At 34.7% G+C, this 16491-nt stretch overlaps 1 protein-coding gene across 1 annotated transcript; it reads left to right on the forward strand.

Annotated features, from left to right (window-relative positions):
• Window positions 1-5825: 5825 nt before the first annotated feature.
• On the forward strand, window positions 5826-7967 carry LOC142163840 (putative cation transporter HKT1;4). Its single transcript, XM_075220985.1, has 3 exons — window positions 5826-5881; window positions 6904-7134; window positions 7769-7967. The coding sequence occupies exons 1-3, from the start codon at window positions 5826-5828 to the stop codon at window positions 7965-7967; spliced, it is 486 nt and encodes a 161-aa protein (XP_075077086.1).
• Window positions 7968-16491: the final 8524 nt, after the last annotated feature.

The following is a 16491-nucleotide window of genomic DNA, read 5'->3' on the forward strand; positions in this document are numbered from 1 at the left end:
ATCTTATGTGTCCTCATTGAGCTCTTGAATACTCCTCGTCCTTTACGGTTGTTCATTTAAACTTTCTTTGGAAGAAGGAGGTGCAACATTGGTTGTAGAAAAAGGTGGAGTTGTATCCTGCACAGGTTCCACGGTCTCTATTTCTTCTACATCACCATAGTATGGAAGAAAATTATATGAAGTTTCTTCTCGAGCTTCCCAATTCCATACTAATTCTTCATCAAATTCAACATCGCGACTAACCACCACTTTGCCGCTACTTGGGTTGTATAACTTGTAGCTTTTTGAACTTGTATCATAGCTAACAAACAGATGCTTGATACTTTGATCGTCAAGCTTCGGCCTCTCTTACTATGGTAAATGAGCATATGCTATACTCCCAAAGGTTCTCAAATGCTTAACACTTGGCTTTCTTCCACTCCATGCTTTTTGAGGGGTTTGATCTCTAACATTTCTTGTTGGAGACCTGTGGTTCAAATAAACTGCACAAGAAACAGTTTCGGCCCAAAATTCCTTGGGCATACGTTTATCTTTCAACATACATCTAGCCATATTAAGAATCGTTCGATTCTGTCTCTATGCAACTCCATTTTGTTGGGGTGAATAAGGTATCGTTAGAGGGCTACGAATTCCATGAGACTGACAAAAGTCATTAAATTCTTTTGAAGTGAATTCGCCTCTTTTATCGGACCTTAAAGCTTTTATTTCATAGCCACTTATTTTTCCACAAGTACTTTAAAATTTTTAAAAGCAGCAAAAACTTCAGATTTTTGGTTCAAGAAATAAACCCAAGTCTTTTTACTAAGGTCATCAACAAAAAGCAAAACGTATTTACTTTTACCAAAGGAAGATGGATTGATTGGTCCACACACATTAATGTTAATAAGCTGGAGCGGTTTAGTTGATCTTGATAAGGACTCCTTTGAAAAAGTCCTCCTTGCATGTTTTCCAAGAAAACAAGCTTCACACAATTTATTGGGATGGTTGATTGATGGTATCCCATGCACCATGTTCTTTTCGCCCATTGATTTGTGCGGTTCAAAATTCAAGTGCCCAAATCGTATGTGCCAACACCATGATTCATCCTTCACATTAACCTTCAAACACTTTGCATCAATTGTCTTAAGATTTAGAGAAAATAATCATTTCTTTACCATATGCACTTTAGTAATTAGAATTCCACTTCAATCTCTAAATCAAAGATGCATATTTTTTATGTAGATGTCATATTCCTTTTCAAGAAGTTGGCCCAAACTCAAAATATTACTTTTTAAATTTTGGGACATAATAAACATCTTGAATTAACTTGTGGTCACCATTTTTACAGGAGATCAGAATCATACCTATCCCTTCGATTTGAATATTTAAGGTATCTCCAAAGAATACATTACCTCTCACCGTCTTATTGATCTCCACAAACTTCTCTTTGCATCCATACTTATGATTACTTGCTCCATTGTCCAAATACTACGAGCTACAATCATCCATATCTTCTTCCTGGAGTGCCAACAGCAATGTCAACTCATCTTCTTCATTCTTGTTCTCAACAAGATTAGTTTTATCTTCAACATTGCTATGACATTCCCAAGAGTAATGGCCAAATTTATGACAATTATAACATTCAATGTTTTATTTGTCATACCTCCATTATTTTCTTGGTAGTAGCCACGTCCTCTTCCTCCTCTTTGTCCACGACCACGATCAAAGAATGTTTGGTGGATTTTAACTTCATAGTTGAACTTGTTACTATTACTTCTTCCTCTTCCATTACTGCCACGACATCGTCTCCGTATATTTTCTCAATAGCTCTTTTCACATCCATAATACTTTAAGGATGCCTGAGTTTTAAGAAGTTGCTCCAATGACACTTCTTGTCTCCTTTTGATATTTTCTTCTCGGGCCTGTAAAGAACCTTCCAATTGCTCCACCATCATATAGTCTAAATCTTTAGACTCTTCAATAGTACACACCACAAAATTGAATTTAGGTGTTAAAGTGCGAAGGATCGTTTCTATCACACGGACATCTTCTATGTCCTCCATGTATCTTCTTAATTGATTCACAATAGCCTTCATTTTTGAACAATAATCCGAAATGCATTCGAATTCTTTCATTTTTAAAACTTCAAAATTAGCCCTTAGAGTTTGAAATTTTACCTTCCTTACTTTGTCAACTCCTTGGAGAGAATTTTGTAAAATCTCCCAAGCTTCTTTTGAGGTGGTAGCATCTGCACCTTCTCAAATATGGCATCATCCAAACATTGGTGGATGAGGGTGAGAGCCTGTTGATCCGTCTTCCTTGTCTTTACCAAGACTACATCTTTTTCATTTTGAGGCAGATCTTTCTCATTATCGGGTTTTGCATACCCTCTGTCTACGATTTCACACAAATCTTGGGAGCCAAGAATGGCTTTCATATGTAGACACCATTTCTCATAATGATCTTTTATAAGACGAGAGTACTGAAAAGACAACGGACCATTATTTTCCATGGCTCTAATACCACGTTGTTGGAAAAATAATAATAATCCCGCCCAGAAATGATATTCACGTTAAATAAAATAACACAAGAGAGTAACAAAGATACCAAATTTTTTAACGGGATAAAATACAATACCCGAACAGAGCAATATTACCATTATAATATTACAACTTAGTAATGTCAAGAGACTACTACAAGTTCGAAAGAAATAACACTCTTTATTTAAATACCTCACAATAATATTACTCGCACTCACTATTTATCTCACAGACTACGATCTGTAGATTACTCTCTCTAACTTCTATTAATTCTCTCTGCTTTTTGGTGTGTTTGAAGAAGTGAGAGAGCTCTTGCTTTTGTAGGAGAAAATAACCGTGGGTTCCAAGTATGCTAAGGAGAATTTTAATTCTCCTCCACATCTTTGCATACTTTGGCTCCAAGTAAAATCTTCCGCCAAACTTCTCTGCCAAAGTAAATTCATAAGCAAAATAGGCACAAGGCTATTGCCAACCAATGGGATGGACCCCACAATTTTATCGTGGCTTCAAAATATGTTGTGTGAATCAAGTCTCGCGAAAGACAGTTAGGCCCCCACGAGAGGGATGTTGAAAATATATATAATTAAATAGATAAAAATATATTTTATCTCTAAGTGTTTAAACTTTTAAATTACATTGCCACACAATTAAATTTATTCTATAAACACAATATATTTTTTTTGGCGAAGATGCTTCAACTAATCACCCTTGAACCGATACGGCTCCTCTACTATAGTAGACAGATATATGTCTTTGGTTCAGGTCTCATTGCTAATCATTATTATTTATTTTTTTGAAATACATGACTAATGAAAGAATTAGTCATGCAATAAGGGGATATGTTAAATACGCATAATTTTATTTGTTGAATATATCATTACTTAAATATAAGTGATTGTTCCTTTACCAACTTAAGTTTTTAGATACGATAATCGCATATTTTAGTAGGAAACAAGTTAAACCCAAACTAGCAAGATTCTCAGTTTATGTCAGTATAAAATAACAGGACTTGCTAAGCTATTAGGAAGCAATTACTATTGTAAGACTCCAAAATATATCGTGGTGTCACGACCCAAAATCTCATCTGTCATGATAACGCCTATTTCAATGCCAGGCAAGCCGAGAATCTCAAAAAATCATCATATATTTTAAGTTTGAAAACATAAAATTTAAATTCAGCAAAAGAAATCTCACAAATACATATATAAACACTCCCAAAACCCGGTGTCACTGAGTACATGAGCATCTAAATGAATACAAGGTCTGACTGATAAAATCACTGTCTGAAAATATAGAACAGTACAATAATTAAAAAGGAAGGGAGTCAAAATCTGAGGACGCCAAGCAGCTACCTTGATAATCTCCACAAAATAAATTCAGAAGTCTAACAACCGTCGTATCCGGGAGCACATGGATCTGCACATGAGGTGCAGAGTGTAGTATGAGTACAACCAACTCAATAAGTAACAAGACTAACCTTTGGGCTGAAAGTAGTGACGAGCTCAGCAGGTACAGTCCAGTATAGAAATAACAATACAGAAATGTAGGCATGTTTTCAAGTTCAATAGTTGCTTTCAGTACAAATAAAACAGATTAATTCTGAACAATATGAGGAATATGACATCTTTGTATCTACATGCCAATGTACATACTATATGTGATGCACCTAAGTGAAAGCTCCTGTGTACTCACGATCTAAAATACTCAATCACTCAGTACTGTATATGGTCAATCCAGCCCAGGGAAGATCCATCCCAAATATATACGTATATCCATCAACTGACAGTCAGTCACTCAGTATTGTATAAGGCCAATCCAACCTAGGGGAAGATCCATCCCCGAATATCAATGATTCGGACAAGATCCATGTCCAGGGAAAATCCATCCCTCAATATAAATGCTTCGGGCAAGATCCATGCCCAGAAAAAATCCATCCCTCAATATATATATATATATATATATATATATATATATATATATATATATATATATATATATATATCCATAAGGCTCGTTCCATCCCCCCTCCCCCCACACAAGGGGCTCCTTCAGCTCAAGCGCTATAATAGCCAGATCCAGGCATAAATAAATAAACATAACTATCACTCAGAATCTCCAGTCTCTCAAGCTCTCAATGACATGAAGAATCAACCCGACATGATGATATGAAGTATCAATGAGTGACAACAAAGACTGAGATATGATATGCAAGTGATAGATGTGACTTAGTACAAAATTGTAAACTTAAACAAATAGTTCAACAACAATATGACTCATGGGGGTCCTAAAATATATCGGCGCGTAGCCAAATCATGATCTTTAATATGAGTCTCAGCTCAATTTCTCTAACACGTGGAGAATGTGTGGAGGATGTGTGGATAATGTCATTTATTTAATTATGCAACTTCACAGAATCAATTAAGTCACAATTCCTATGATGCACTCTCACACGCCCGTCACCTAGCGTGTGCGTCATCTCCAAACAATTCATACAACATGTAATTCAGGGATTCATACCCTCAGAACCAAGTTTAGAAGTGTTACTTACCTCAACCTTCAAACTCCGAAAATACTACAATGCTCCAATTGATTAAAATGTCCAAATATCACCCACAATTCAATACCTACCATTAGATATCCCAACTATATCAAAATAAATACGAAAAGATTCATAAACATCCATGTAGGTTTCACAATTCGGCAACAAGCCTTCAACCATCACATATTATCCAACGGGCTCACCCATCAGCCTATACAATTCCATTCTTATCATTTAATACATATTTGGAGTCATTAACAATACTATGTTAATTACCCAACATCATTAAGTCACTATTCATTGTCTTCTCCAACAAAACCCTATGTTCAAGAATACCAATTTCAAGAACTAGTGTTGTATCTTGTCCAAGTGGTGATTCCACATTCAATTCATTCATCAATTAAGTTATCAAGTCTATTGGAATCATTAGAAACTCAAAACAATTCCTTTTATATCGATTCATCACTATTCATATTCTTTTTTGCCCAAAATATCATTTTCAAGACCCTTCCTTAGGGTTCATATAATATCCCATTACAACTTCAAATAAAACTCATAAACATGCTACCCGTACTCCAATATGACATATATTGAAGCTAAGTGAAGGGATTACCTCTTGGTAGAAGAATCTAACTTTTTCTCTTTTTGGTGTTCTTGAAGATTCAACCAATTTCCTATGGAATTGATCCATAATAATGTTAGTGTTATCACTAAATGATGTTATATAATCATCTTTGTACCAAAATAATTTACCTTGAAGTGTATCCATGGTGGAAGAGCTTCTCCTTTTCTCTAGAAATTCATTTCAAGATGAAGAACTAACGTATTCTCTCTCTAAAATGCTCTTACCTCTATCTATAACCCTCAGAAAAACAACCCAAAATAAGCCCCAAAGGCTATTTATCAAAATGGGGCCGGGTTATGAAAATAAAAATATGAACTCTCTGAATTCAGGTCTGCGGTCGCATAATAGACCGCACAATTGGTATGCGGGTCGCATAATGCAACGCAAAACTGATGTCCAGAAATGGGCTTCACTCGACAGGTCTGCGACCATTTTGCGATCGCATAACTACTTCTGCGGTCGCAAAATTGGCCGCAGAATGGATTATGTTAGCCTGTAGTAATTTGGTGAGAACTTCTTGTAGGAGTGTCGAAATGACAAACGGTTTGAAGCGTTAGAAACTAAACCCGAAGAGATTTAATTTGATAGGTGACACATCACATAACTCCTTATATATATATATATATATATATATATATATATATATATATATATATATATATATATATATGTAGATATGCTCGTCTAAAGTGTGGTCTTGTGCGTACCCACTTGAAACTTTAGCCTATCATAAAATTTTCAATTGATGGTCTTGTGCGCACCTCATACATATATTATCATGATCAATTAATATCATTCAAATTATCAGTCATGTTCATACCCGAATTAATATAATTAGCACCCGCTAATCTTCTCAATGGTCTTAAAACTCTTCGAAATTTTCCGGGGTGTTACACGTGGTCTCCGGTAAGGTTCTTGATACAGGATACACTTCCATATACTAAGCATCCACTATTTGATCATTTTGTGTTTTTCCTACTAAAAATATTTAATTCCCTCATCTCCCACTATGAAAAGAGAAGATGAAGATGCTAAAAGGTCACATTTTATTAACCAACCCATGCTAAATATTACTGGAGAACAACAAAAAGGTTCTAACAGTATACACAGAAAATTTTAATGAATCTTTAACGCAATCTCGTCATTGTAAAGTAGAAATCTACATATCACAACTGATGTTTTATTGCGCTACCTTTGGTTTAATTTAATTGTCACTACAGGTATCTACCACCCTCTACTTCTTTTTTGCCGGTTGATACTTATGAAGAGGGCTTGAAAACTACAGAAACAATGAAGAGGAGAAAAGGGAGCAATTTAATGGGATATATATCACTCTCACAGATTTCTTATTTGGTCATTTTCACCGTTATTATTTGTATTACAGAGAGAGACAAAATGAAGAATGATCCCCTCAACTTCAGTGTACTCAAAATTGTCTTTGAAGTCGTCAGGTAAATCCCTAACATATTTTTCTTCCTTTCTGTACAACCTCTAGATTTTAATTTCGGAATTAAACAAACATAATTTTAATGATATTTTTGACTTTTTCTTCTTTCACTAGAGGTTTTTAAACATCGATATTTCTTTAACCAACCAAGAGTTGTGGTAAAATGGTAAGTAGTCCTTCATATTTTATCAGAAGTATTGAGTTTGAGCCCCAAGTTACCATTGTTAAGGAGCGCTTTATCCTCTAATATGAGATTTTTCGGCGCGAATCCAAATTTAATTGGGTCCTAATACGAGTATCGGAAATTGATCGAAAACCAAAAAATGAATATTAATTTTCCCACACACTTTTTTTTTTCACAGGTGGAAATTGTTCGAAGCAGATGATAACTAATATATATGGACCATAATTGCACTAGGTTTCTTGAATGTAGGCACTCCACAATTTTATGAGGAGGATTACTCCTAACTTAATTCGTTACCTAAGTTATCGAATATCAACCCTGTACTTATATTCATTTTAATTGGAACAACAATTTAAAGCAGTAGATTATTGAATATATAAGAATAAGATTATTATGAGTGAAATGATTATTTTGTTTCAAACTCATGTATCTAATGATAATGATAATCTTGCAGTGCATATGGGAATGTTGGGTTGTCAGCCGGCTATAGTTGTGCAAAGCAATTAAAACCAGATGACCATTGCAAGGATGCAGCATATGGATTTACTGGAAAATGGAGTAATATGGGAAAGTTCGTTCTGATTATTGTCATGTTTTTTGGAAGGCTGAAGAAGTACAATAAAAATGGTGGCAAAGCTTGGAAACTAATATGACATCTTATGATTACTTTAGCTATTATCTGTATAAAATTATATGTAAAGTTATATGGAATCCGGTTAAACGTTTCATTAACATCTGTTAGTTTCTTTACAACACCAAATTAATGTGAGTTGCGATAACAAATTAAATAACTGGCTATAGTAGCTTATTTTGTTAACCTAAAAGATAATTAAAGTAAATATCTTGTTTATAACTAATTAATTAAATACAAATACATAGATAGTGTAAAATTATTTTAGCTATGAATCTATTTATCAAATCTTTGAAAATATTATTGTCACGACCCAAAATCCCACCAGAGGCGTCGTGATGGCACCTAATCTCTAAGACTAGGTAAATCGATTACAATTACATTTCAAGCCATTTATTTTTTATATAAGCCAACAACGGAAATAATCACAAATATAACAACCTTCCAAGACTGGTAGTACTTAGTCACGAACTCTAACTGAATTCATAGAATGATCACGAGTACCGAATATACAGTACTGTTTGATTAAAAATTAATATTACAATGAAATAAAAAGACTCCAATGGACTGTGACGACCAAGAAGATCTACCTTGAATCCTTGCGTTCTCACTCTAACTATGTCCGAGTCCGATACCTCCAATACCTGACTCTGCACAAAAATGTGCAGAAGTGTAGTATGAGTACACCACGGTCGGTACCCAATAAGTATCAAGACTAACCTCAGTGGAGTAGAGATGAGGTACAGTCGAGACACTCACTAGTCTTATAACCTGTGCAATATTGTATACAAAATAATAAGAAACAAATAACAATAAGGGCAACATAAAACAACCAGTGATGTGCACAGTAAGACAATAATATCACCATTAATATCGCTCAACAATTGATAAACACAATTACACCTAGTTAAATCAAGTTCTTCAATTAAATATCTTTCACACATAATTTTTACGAATAAAACTCTTTTTCAAATATAATTTTCTCAAATAAACATATTTTGAATATAAATTCTTTCAATAAATCTCTTCTAATATAATTTCCTCAAATAAATATATTTCAAATACAATTCTTTCATATAATTATTTTTGAATAAAAATCCTTCCAAATAAATATTTTGAATATAATTCTTTCAATTAAAAAGATCACCATGGGACATCTCATTTCATAGTCATAAAAATACGGGTCTCAGCCCATTTTCATATTTTTCGTAAACGCGGGTCTCAGCCCATTTTTCATATTTTCACGGCACTTTCTGCCCATAATCAAATCATATTATTTCCCCGGCACCTCGTGCCCTCATTTCTTATCATAACTGCATGAACAATTTGCGTGCCAAATATCATTATCATTTAATCACAATACCTCGTGCCCACATTTCATATCACAACTGCACGAATAATTCACGTGTCAATATCCTCATTATTTACTCACGGCACCTCGTGCCACCATTTCATTTTATAATCCGCCTGACAATAGCCACATGCTCCCAATTTCAATATAAATCAGATTATTATCAATTTACCAACAACAAGATAAATTGCACAAGGAATAAAAATAAACATAAGAAAATCACAACATCACATAAAAATCACCAACACCACAACTCCACATCATCACATATCGTCCCTGGCAATAGCCACCCTTATCGCTCCTATTGCCACCCTTATCGCTCATATAGCCACCCTTATCGCTCTACCCAGACAATATCAATAGCCACCATTATCGCTCATATTGTCTCGCTCCAATAGTCATCCTTATCGCTCCGCCCAGACAATATTCCAACAAACACAACAACAGTGAAATGCCACCCTTATGCCCACATAATATCAATGGTGAAATGCCACCCTTAACTCCCCAAAATAATAACTCACACAACATAACAATTTACACGGAAAATTATCACAACAACATAACAAAATCAATTCATATCACAATTTGCCCAATGGCCACAACCAAATTTCAAAGATATAACAAAATCCATTAATTTCACAACAAATAGCCCAAGGCTCCACACAATGTATATATATAAAACCTCAAAAACAATCAACAGAGATAGAAAAATAATCAACACAGGGCACACCTTCATTAATCCAAATTTAGATAATTATATTAACACCTCTTCTTAAGTTCATTTAATTAATTATTTGCAGAGGGAAAATCCATAATGAAATTAAATTCCAAGAAATATTAACCATCAAACTCACGGAATTCACATAAATATACAAGTAATAATTTCATCAAATTGTCATATAAAAATAAATTCAATAAATGTGATTTGAGGTATGGAAAACAGATGATTAAATATATGCCAACTATTATCCAATTTACTACCCAAAATGCTCAAGACTTTTAACTCAATAAGTTTAGCACATATAAGCCTGAGTACGTACTCGTCACCTCGCGTACACGGCTTTTCACATTTCACCATTGGCACACAAGACTCGATGCCTAAGGGGTAATTTCCCACTGGAAGTTAGGCCAGACAATTACCTTTTTGAAGTTATGTCGATATTCTAAAAATCGTCTTCTTGCTTGAATTAACCTCTGGACCGCTCAAATCTATCCAAATAAATTGTATATCTTCATTAAAATTCATCGGAAATAATTCTGGATAATAATACGTCGACTTAAAAATTTATTCCAAAAAGTCAACAAAAGTCAACGCGGGGGCCCGCCTCTCGGAACCCGACATAATATTTACGAAATCCGAACACCCATTCCGATACGAGTTCAACCATGCAAATTTTATAGAATTCCAATAACAACTCTACCTCCAAATCTGAAATTTTCATTTTTGGAAGATTTTGCAAAAATCTTGATTTCTTCCATTTAAATTCGAATTAAATAATGAATATAATCATGGATTCATGAAATATAAATACTGGATATAGAGCTCCAAAATCTATATCAATCGAAAATGACAAAAGTGACTGATTTTTAGTCCTTATGTTGCTGCCCAGTTTCGCATCTGCGAGCACTGTTCACGCACCTGCGGGCACTGTTCATGCTTCTGTTAAAAAAACAACAAGCTGCCCAAAAATTCTAGCAGCTTTTCTTCAAGTCCGAATTGATACGTTAACTTTCCGAAATCCACCCGAGGCCCTCGGAACCTCAATCAAATATACCAACACGTCCCAAAATATAATACGAACTTAGTCGAGGCTTCAAACCATGTCAAACAACGCCGAAATTACGAATCGCACATCGAATCGAATTATGAGTTTTCAAATCTTTCAACTTCTATGTTTTTGCGTCGAAACGTATCAAATCAATCTGGAATGACTTCAAATTTTGCACACAAGTCATAAATGATGAAATTGAGCTATTCAAATTAACGGAATCGAAATCCGACCTCGTTATCAAAAATTCAACATTCGGTAGGACTTTCCAAAATCTTCTATTTTCCAACTTTCGCCAAAATGCGCCGAATTATCGTACGGACTTCCAAATTCAAATATGAGCATACTCCTAAGTCCGAAATCATCATACGAAACTATTGACACCATCATAATTTCATTCCGGGGTCGTTTGCTCAAAAGTCAACTCCCCGGTCAACTCTTTTCATTTAAACTTCTAAATAAGAATTGTTCTTTTAATTTAATTCCGATTCTTCTGAATATTAAACTCGACCACGCTAGCGGGTCATAATACATATTGCAAAGTTGCTCAAGATCTTAAGTCACTGAACGGGTAAATTCTTAAAACGACAAGTCGGGTCGTTACAATTACATATTTGTTCTTAGTTCATAGCAGTTGCACAAAATAATAGTGGATGCAAATTACTCTATATCTACTGACTCACAAACTTAGATTTACCTGTGCTGCTAGAGGCAAATAACAAATTTAAGAGAATGTACAAAATTGTTTTAGCTATTGATATTGAGGATTGTATTTGAATGAAGGAACTAGAAGTGGTTTGAACAAATTAGAGCTTGAGGATTTTGAGGACAGCCATGGAGCTTATAACACTTATTCTTGGTGTGTCCTGGCTTCGATAGTCATACATTGGACGAAATCTATTGTACCCAGTGTAGTATAAAATTATATTGTAAGTAAAAAAAATGCAACTATCTCAGAGTACAACTGTTCTCGGCCCCCTCTTTAATTTCTTTTGCCTTTTCATTTCTTACATATTATCGAGTAACTTTTATGAGTGGTTATTCAACTTTGAGTTCGTTACGCGAAATTCATGTTTCTTCTTTTTGTTACGTAAAAAATCATTTAACTTTATATTCATTACCCAAAAGTCATTTTTCTTTCTTTTGTTACCCAAAAATTATTTTACTTTGCTCTATTTATCACAAAAGTCACCTTGGCCAGATTTTATAATACCTTTACTTGAAATGTCTATTATGTCCTTGACATTAATCCTCTCATTTATGTAATACCTTCTAAATTATATATTATATAATATATTTTTACCTAGGTATTTTACTTATAAATAAAATAACTTTAAATTATTTTATTTATTATTTTTATAATATATCCATACATTTAATATTTTTCATGGCACTCAATGTATTTAATCATATTTTAAATATAATAATGATTAAAAAAAATATTTATTTTTTAATATTCATTTAAAATAATAAAAACAGATTTGTTTAACAAATGATATTTTTTATAGTCAATAAAAATTTTAAAAGAAAGTTTCAATGATATTTGTGTTTAATATTAAGTTTTTTTAAAGTTTTATCTGTTAATATTATTTATTTAAAAGTATTAATCTGACGTGCCATTTTGCTAAATATGGGTATTTTATTTATTAAATTAATGGGTATGACTTGGCTAATAAATCAATAAGCTTTGATTTTTTAAATTTTTATTAAACATATTTCATTAATCATGATTAAGAACGTGGACTTGAGATTTGTTCACGGTAAACTTACTGACAAATTTAATAATGCTACTTATATATCTTGAAAATTAATATTAAAAAAAAATTAAATGTACAAATATATTACATAAATGGGAGGATTTATAATGTCAAGGGCATAATAGACTTTTCAGGTGAAAGGTATGTAAAATCTAGTCAAAGTGATTATTGTGATAACTAGAGTATAGAAAAATGACTTTTGGGTAATGAACACAAAGTTGAATGACTTTTACGTAACAAAAGTAAGAAAAATAACTTTTGGATAATGAACAACAAGTAGAATGACCACACATAAAATTTACTCCATAGTATAGTAGTGTAAAACTAGTTAAGTTAATTAGGTATATGTAAAGCTATGCATCCAATGGTATGACTTAATGATCAACATTGGAGGATCTAGAAATTTTAAGTCATGGGTGCTGAACTATTATTTATCTGAAAATTAGTATTAAGGTTGGATGCTCAAGTAATATATTTGTAAGAATTACTAGCTTTTTTATATAAATAATAGTTCATGAGTACAAAAGTTATGGGTGTTTGAGCACCCATAACCATCAAACATACATCCGCCGTTGATGATCAATAAAGTAAGCTGAGAATCTTGAGATTTAGGTTCAAATCCTAATATATCTATGCTGATAGAGGTAATAGGTATTCCTGAAATTCGTCGAGGTGGGTGTAAGCTGGTCCAAACACTACGGTCATAAAAAAATATGTAAAGTTATATGGCATCCGGTTAAACGTTTCATTGACATCTATTAGTTTCTTTACAACACCAAATTAAGGTAAGCTGCGATAACAAATATAGTAGCTTATTTTGTTAACCTAAAAGATAACTAAAGTAAATATCTTGTTTATTACTAATTAATTAAATACAAATAAATAAATAGTGTAAAATTATTTTAGCTATCAATCTATTTATCAAATCTTTGAAAATATTACATATTTGTTCTTAGTTCATAAGCAGTTGCACAAATTAATAGTGGATGCAAATTACTCTATGTCTACTGACTCACAAACTTAGATTTACCTGTCCTGCTAGAGACAAACAACAAATATAAAAGAATGTAAAAAATTATTTTAGCTATTGATATTGAGGATTGTATTTGAATGAAGGAACTAGAAGTGGTTTGTACAGATTAGAGCTTGAGGATTTTGAGGACTGCCATGGAGCTTATAACACTTATTCTTGGTGTGTCCTGGCTTCGATAGTCATACATTGGACGAAATCTATCGTACCCAGTGTAGTTATTATTAGGAGATTAATTTTGTATACGGTCGAAATCGAGTCTGTGGTGTATTCTAGCCTCCGACATGGTAAGCCAAGCTCGAGACATGCGATAAAGGACTGAATATCGACCGAAAGTTCCACCGGGATAAAACCCGGAGGCAGGACGTCTGCCTTCGAGAATATCGAGGCCATGATCCCGGAATCGGCCCTACCCTTGAACGACTTCGAAGAAACATTGTCAGTATAGCCAACAGAAGATCGAAATATCTGTGACCGGTCGGATGTTACGGTGGGAATCTCGGCACATATCAATAAAGAACCGGCAATCAGTAAATCAAAAGAGTTTTTACCTTTTATAGAATTGTACCTAAAATAGGACTCATCTACTATATAAAGGGGGCCTGATAATTCATAACAGATATTGTAACACGCACTAAAAAGCAATACATTGTTATTTTCTCTTTCTTTAAGCTCTTGTTCTTCTGTATCTTGAGACTGATCGTTGTAAATCATTCTCGAGGGTGATTGTTCCATCAAGGCTGAAATTATCCAATTAGTGTGGTTTGAATTTACTTTGTCATTATTTATTCAATTGCAACTTAATTTATCATTTTGTGTTAAGTTAATCCGCATATCCTTAAAATCACCTACAAATTTAATTATTATCCGATTTTGAGGGTAAATAATTTGGCGTCCACCGTGGAGCTAAGCATAATAGCGGCAATTTGATACAAATTCCCGTAACATGCCCTATTTTACACTTGTTCTTTGAAGTATTTTTGATTCCAGGTTTAAATCGAAATGTTAAACCCAGAGCCTTTCCCTTTAAATACGGACACAGATTCCAGCCACCACGGCAAAAACAATAATGCAGCACCTGGTAACAAGGTGCCCCCAGTCGATCTGAGTGGAGTCCTGGTGGCGGACCCCATTGACGCTAATTCACATGTGGACATTGACAAAAATTTACCGATCGACACCGAAAACGTTCCGCATACCCAAAATTCTTAAGTACAACAGAACCACTGATCCGAATGAGCATGTAACTTCCTAGATATGCGCCATCAAAGGAAACGACTTGGAGGATGACGAGATCGAGTATGTCCTGCTGAAAAAGTTCGGCGAAATTTATCCAAGGGAGCTATGATATAGTATCACAACCTACCTCCTAATTCTATTAACTCGTTTGCCATGCTTGCATATTCATTCGTAAATACGCACGCTGGGCTATCAAGGTCAAGACCAGGAAGTCAGACCTTTTCAAAGTAAAGCAAAGAGATAATGAGATGCTTAGGGAATTCGTCTCCCGGTTTCAAATGGAATGTATGGACTTGCCTCCAGTCGCAGATGATTGGGCCGTTCAGGCCTTCACCCATGGACTCAATGTTCGAAGCTCGTTGGCATCGCAGCAGTTGAAGCAAAATCTGGTGTAATAGCCGGTTGTCAATTGGTCCGAAGATGATCAACTCGGGTCCCCATACGAGTCCGTTTATCCCGCCAGAACAGTTGACAGAGTCAGGAGAGACAATGATCGTGAACCACGGTCAAATAAGGATCGGTATCAGCCATACAATGGAGACCTAAGAGGTAGTGGATTTGGACGAAACCCCGTAAAATGAAATAAGAAGTGACTGAGGTAAAAAAACTGGGTACTCATGAGAAAAAATGTCTTTGACTGGCTCATCGGGCCGAAGGAAGCATAAAGATTATCAGAGTACAACTTTAACATCGCCGCCGCCGCCATCGTATCCGCCATCAAACGTATCAGAGACACCAAATGGCCCTAGCCTTTGCAGTCTGATCCAGCCCAAAAGGACCCTAACCTAATGTGCAAATCTCATGGCACTCACAATCACAAGACAAATGATTGCCAACAATTGAGAGAGGAAGTAGCCTGGCTATTCAATAACTGGCATCTCCGAGAGTTCCTGAGCGATCGAGCCAAGAACCACTTAGGAACATAGACTCTGGTAAATAGACCGAACATGAGGAGCCTCAACACGTCACCAACATTATCATCGGTGGGGTCGATGCTCCCCAGGGGCCGATGCTAAAGCGCACCAAATTACTATCATAAGGGAAAAATGAACTCGAGATTATATGTCGGAAGGAACCTTGTCCTTCAATGACAAAGACACTGAAGGGATCGTGCATCCCTACAATAATGCACTGGTAATATCAGTACTTATAAATAAATTTCAAATTAAGTGTTTATTAATTGATCTAGGTAGCTCGGCCGACATCATCAAATCGAGGGTCGTGGAACATCTCGGCTGCAAGATCAAATTAAAAACCATGATTCGAGTCTTAAACAGGTTCAACATGGCATGTGAGACCACTAAAGGAGAAATAACATTACCGGTGAACACCGCCGGGACCGTTCAGGAAGCAAAGTTCTATGTAATCGAAGGGGACATGAGGTACAATGCTTTGGTCGG

The sequence above is a fragment of the Nicotiana tabacum genome, chromosome 9 (genome assembly GCF_000715075.1).
Source record: "Nicotiana tabacum cultivar K326 chromosome 9, ASM71507v2, whole genome shotgun sequence".
Classification (NCBI taxonomy): domain Eukaryota; kingdom Viridiplantae; phylum Streptophyta; class Magnoliopsida; order Solanales; family Solanaceae; genus Nicotiana; species Nicotiana tabacum.

Bases quoted from the DNA above. Each gene is read 5' to 3' on its own strand.
- LOC142163840 (XM_075220985.1), top strand. From the start codon at position 5,826: ATGGTGGAAGAGCTTCTCCTTTTCTCTAGAAATTCATTTCAAGATGAA. The intron at 5,882-6,903 runs GTATTCTCTCTC...TTGTCACTACAG, and splicing joins TTTCAAGATGAAGAACTAAC to GTATCTACCACCCTCTACTT. The intron at 7,135-7,768 runs GTAAATCCCTAA...ATAATCTTGCAG, and splicing joins ATTGTCTTTGAAGTCGTCAG to TGCATATGGGAATGTTGGGT.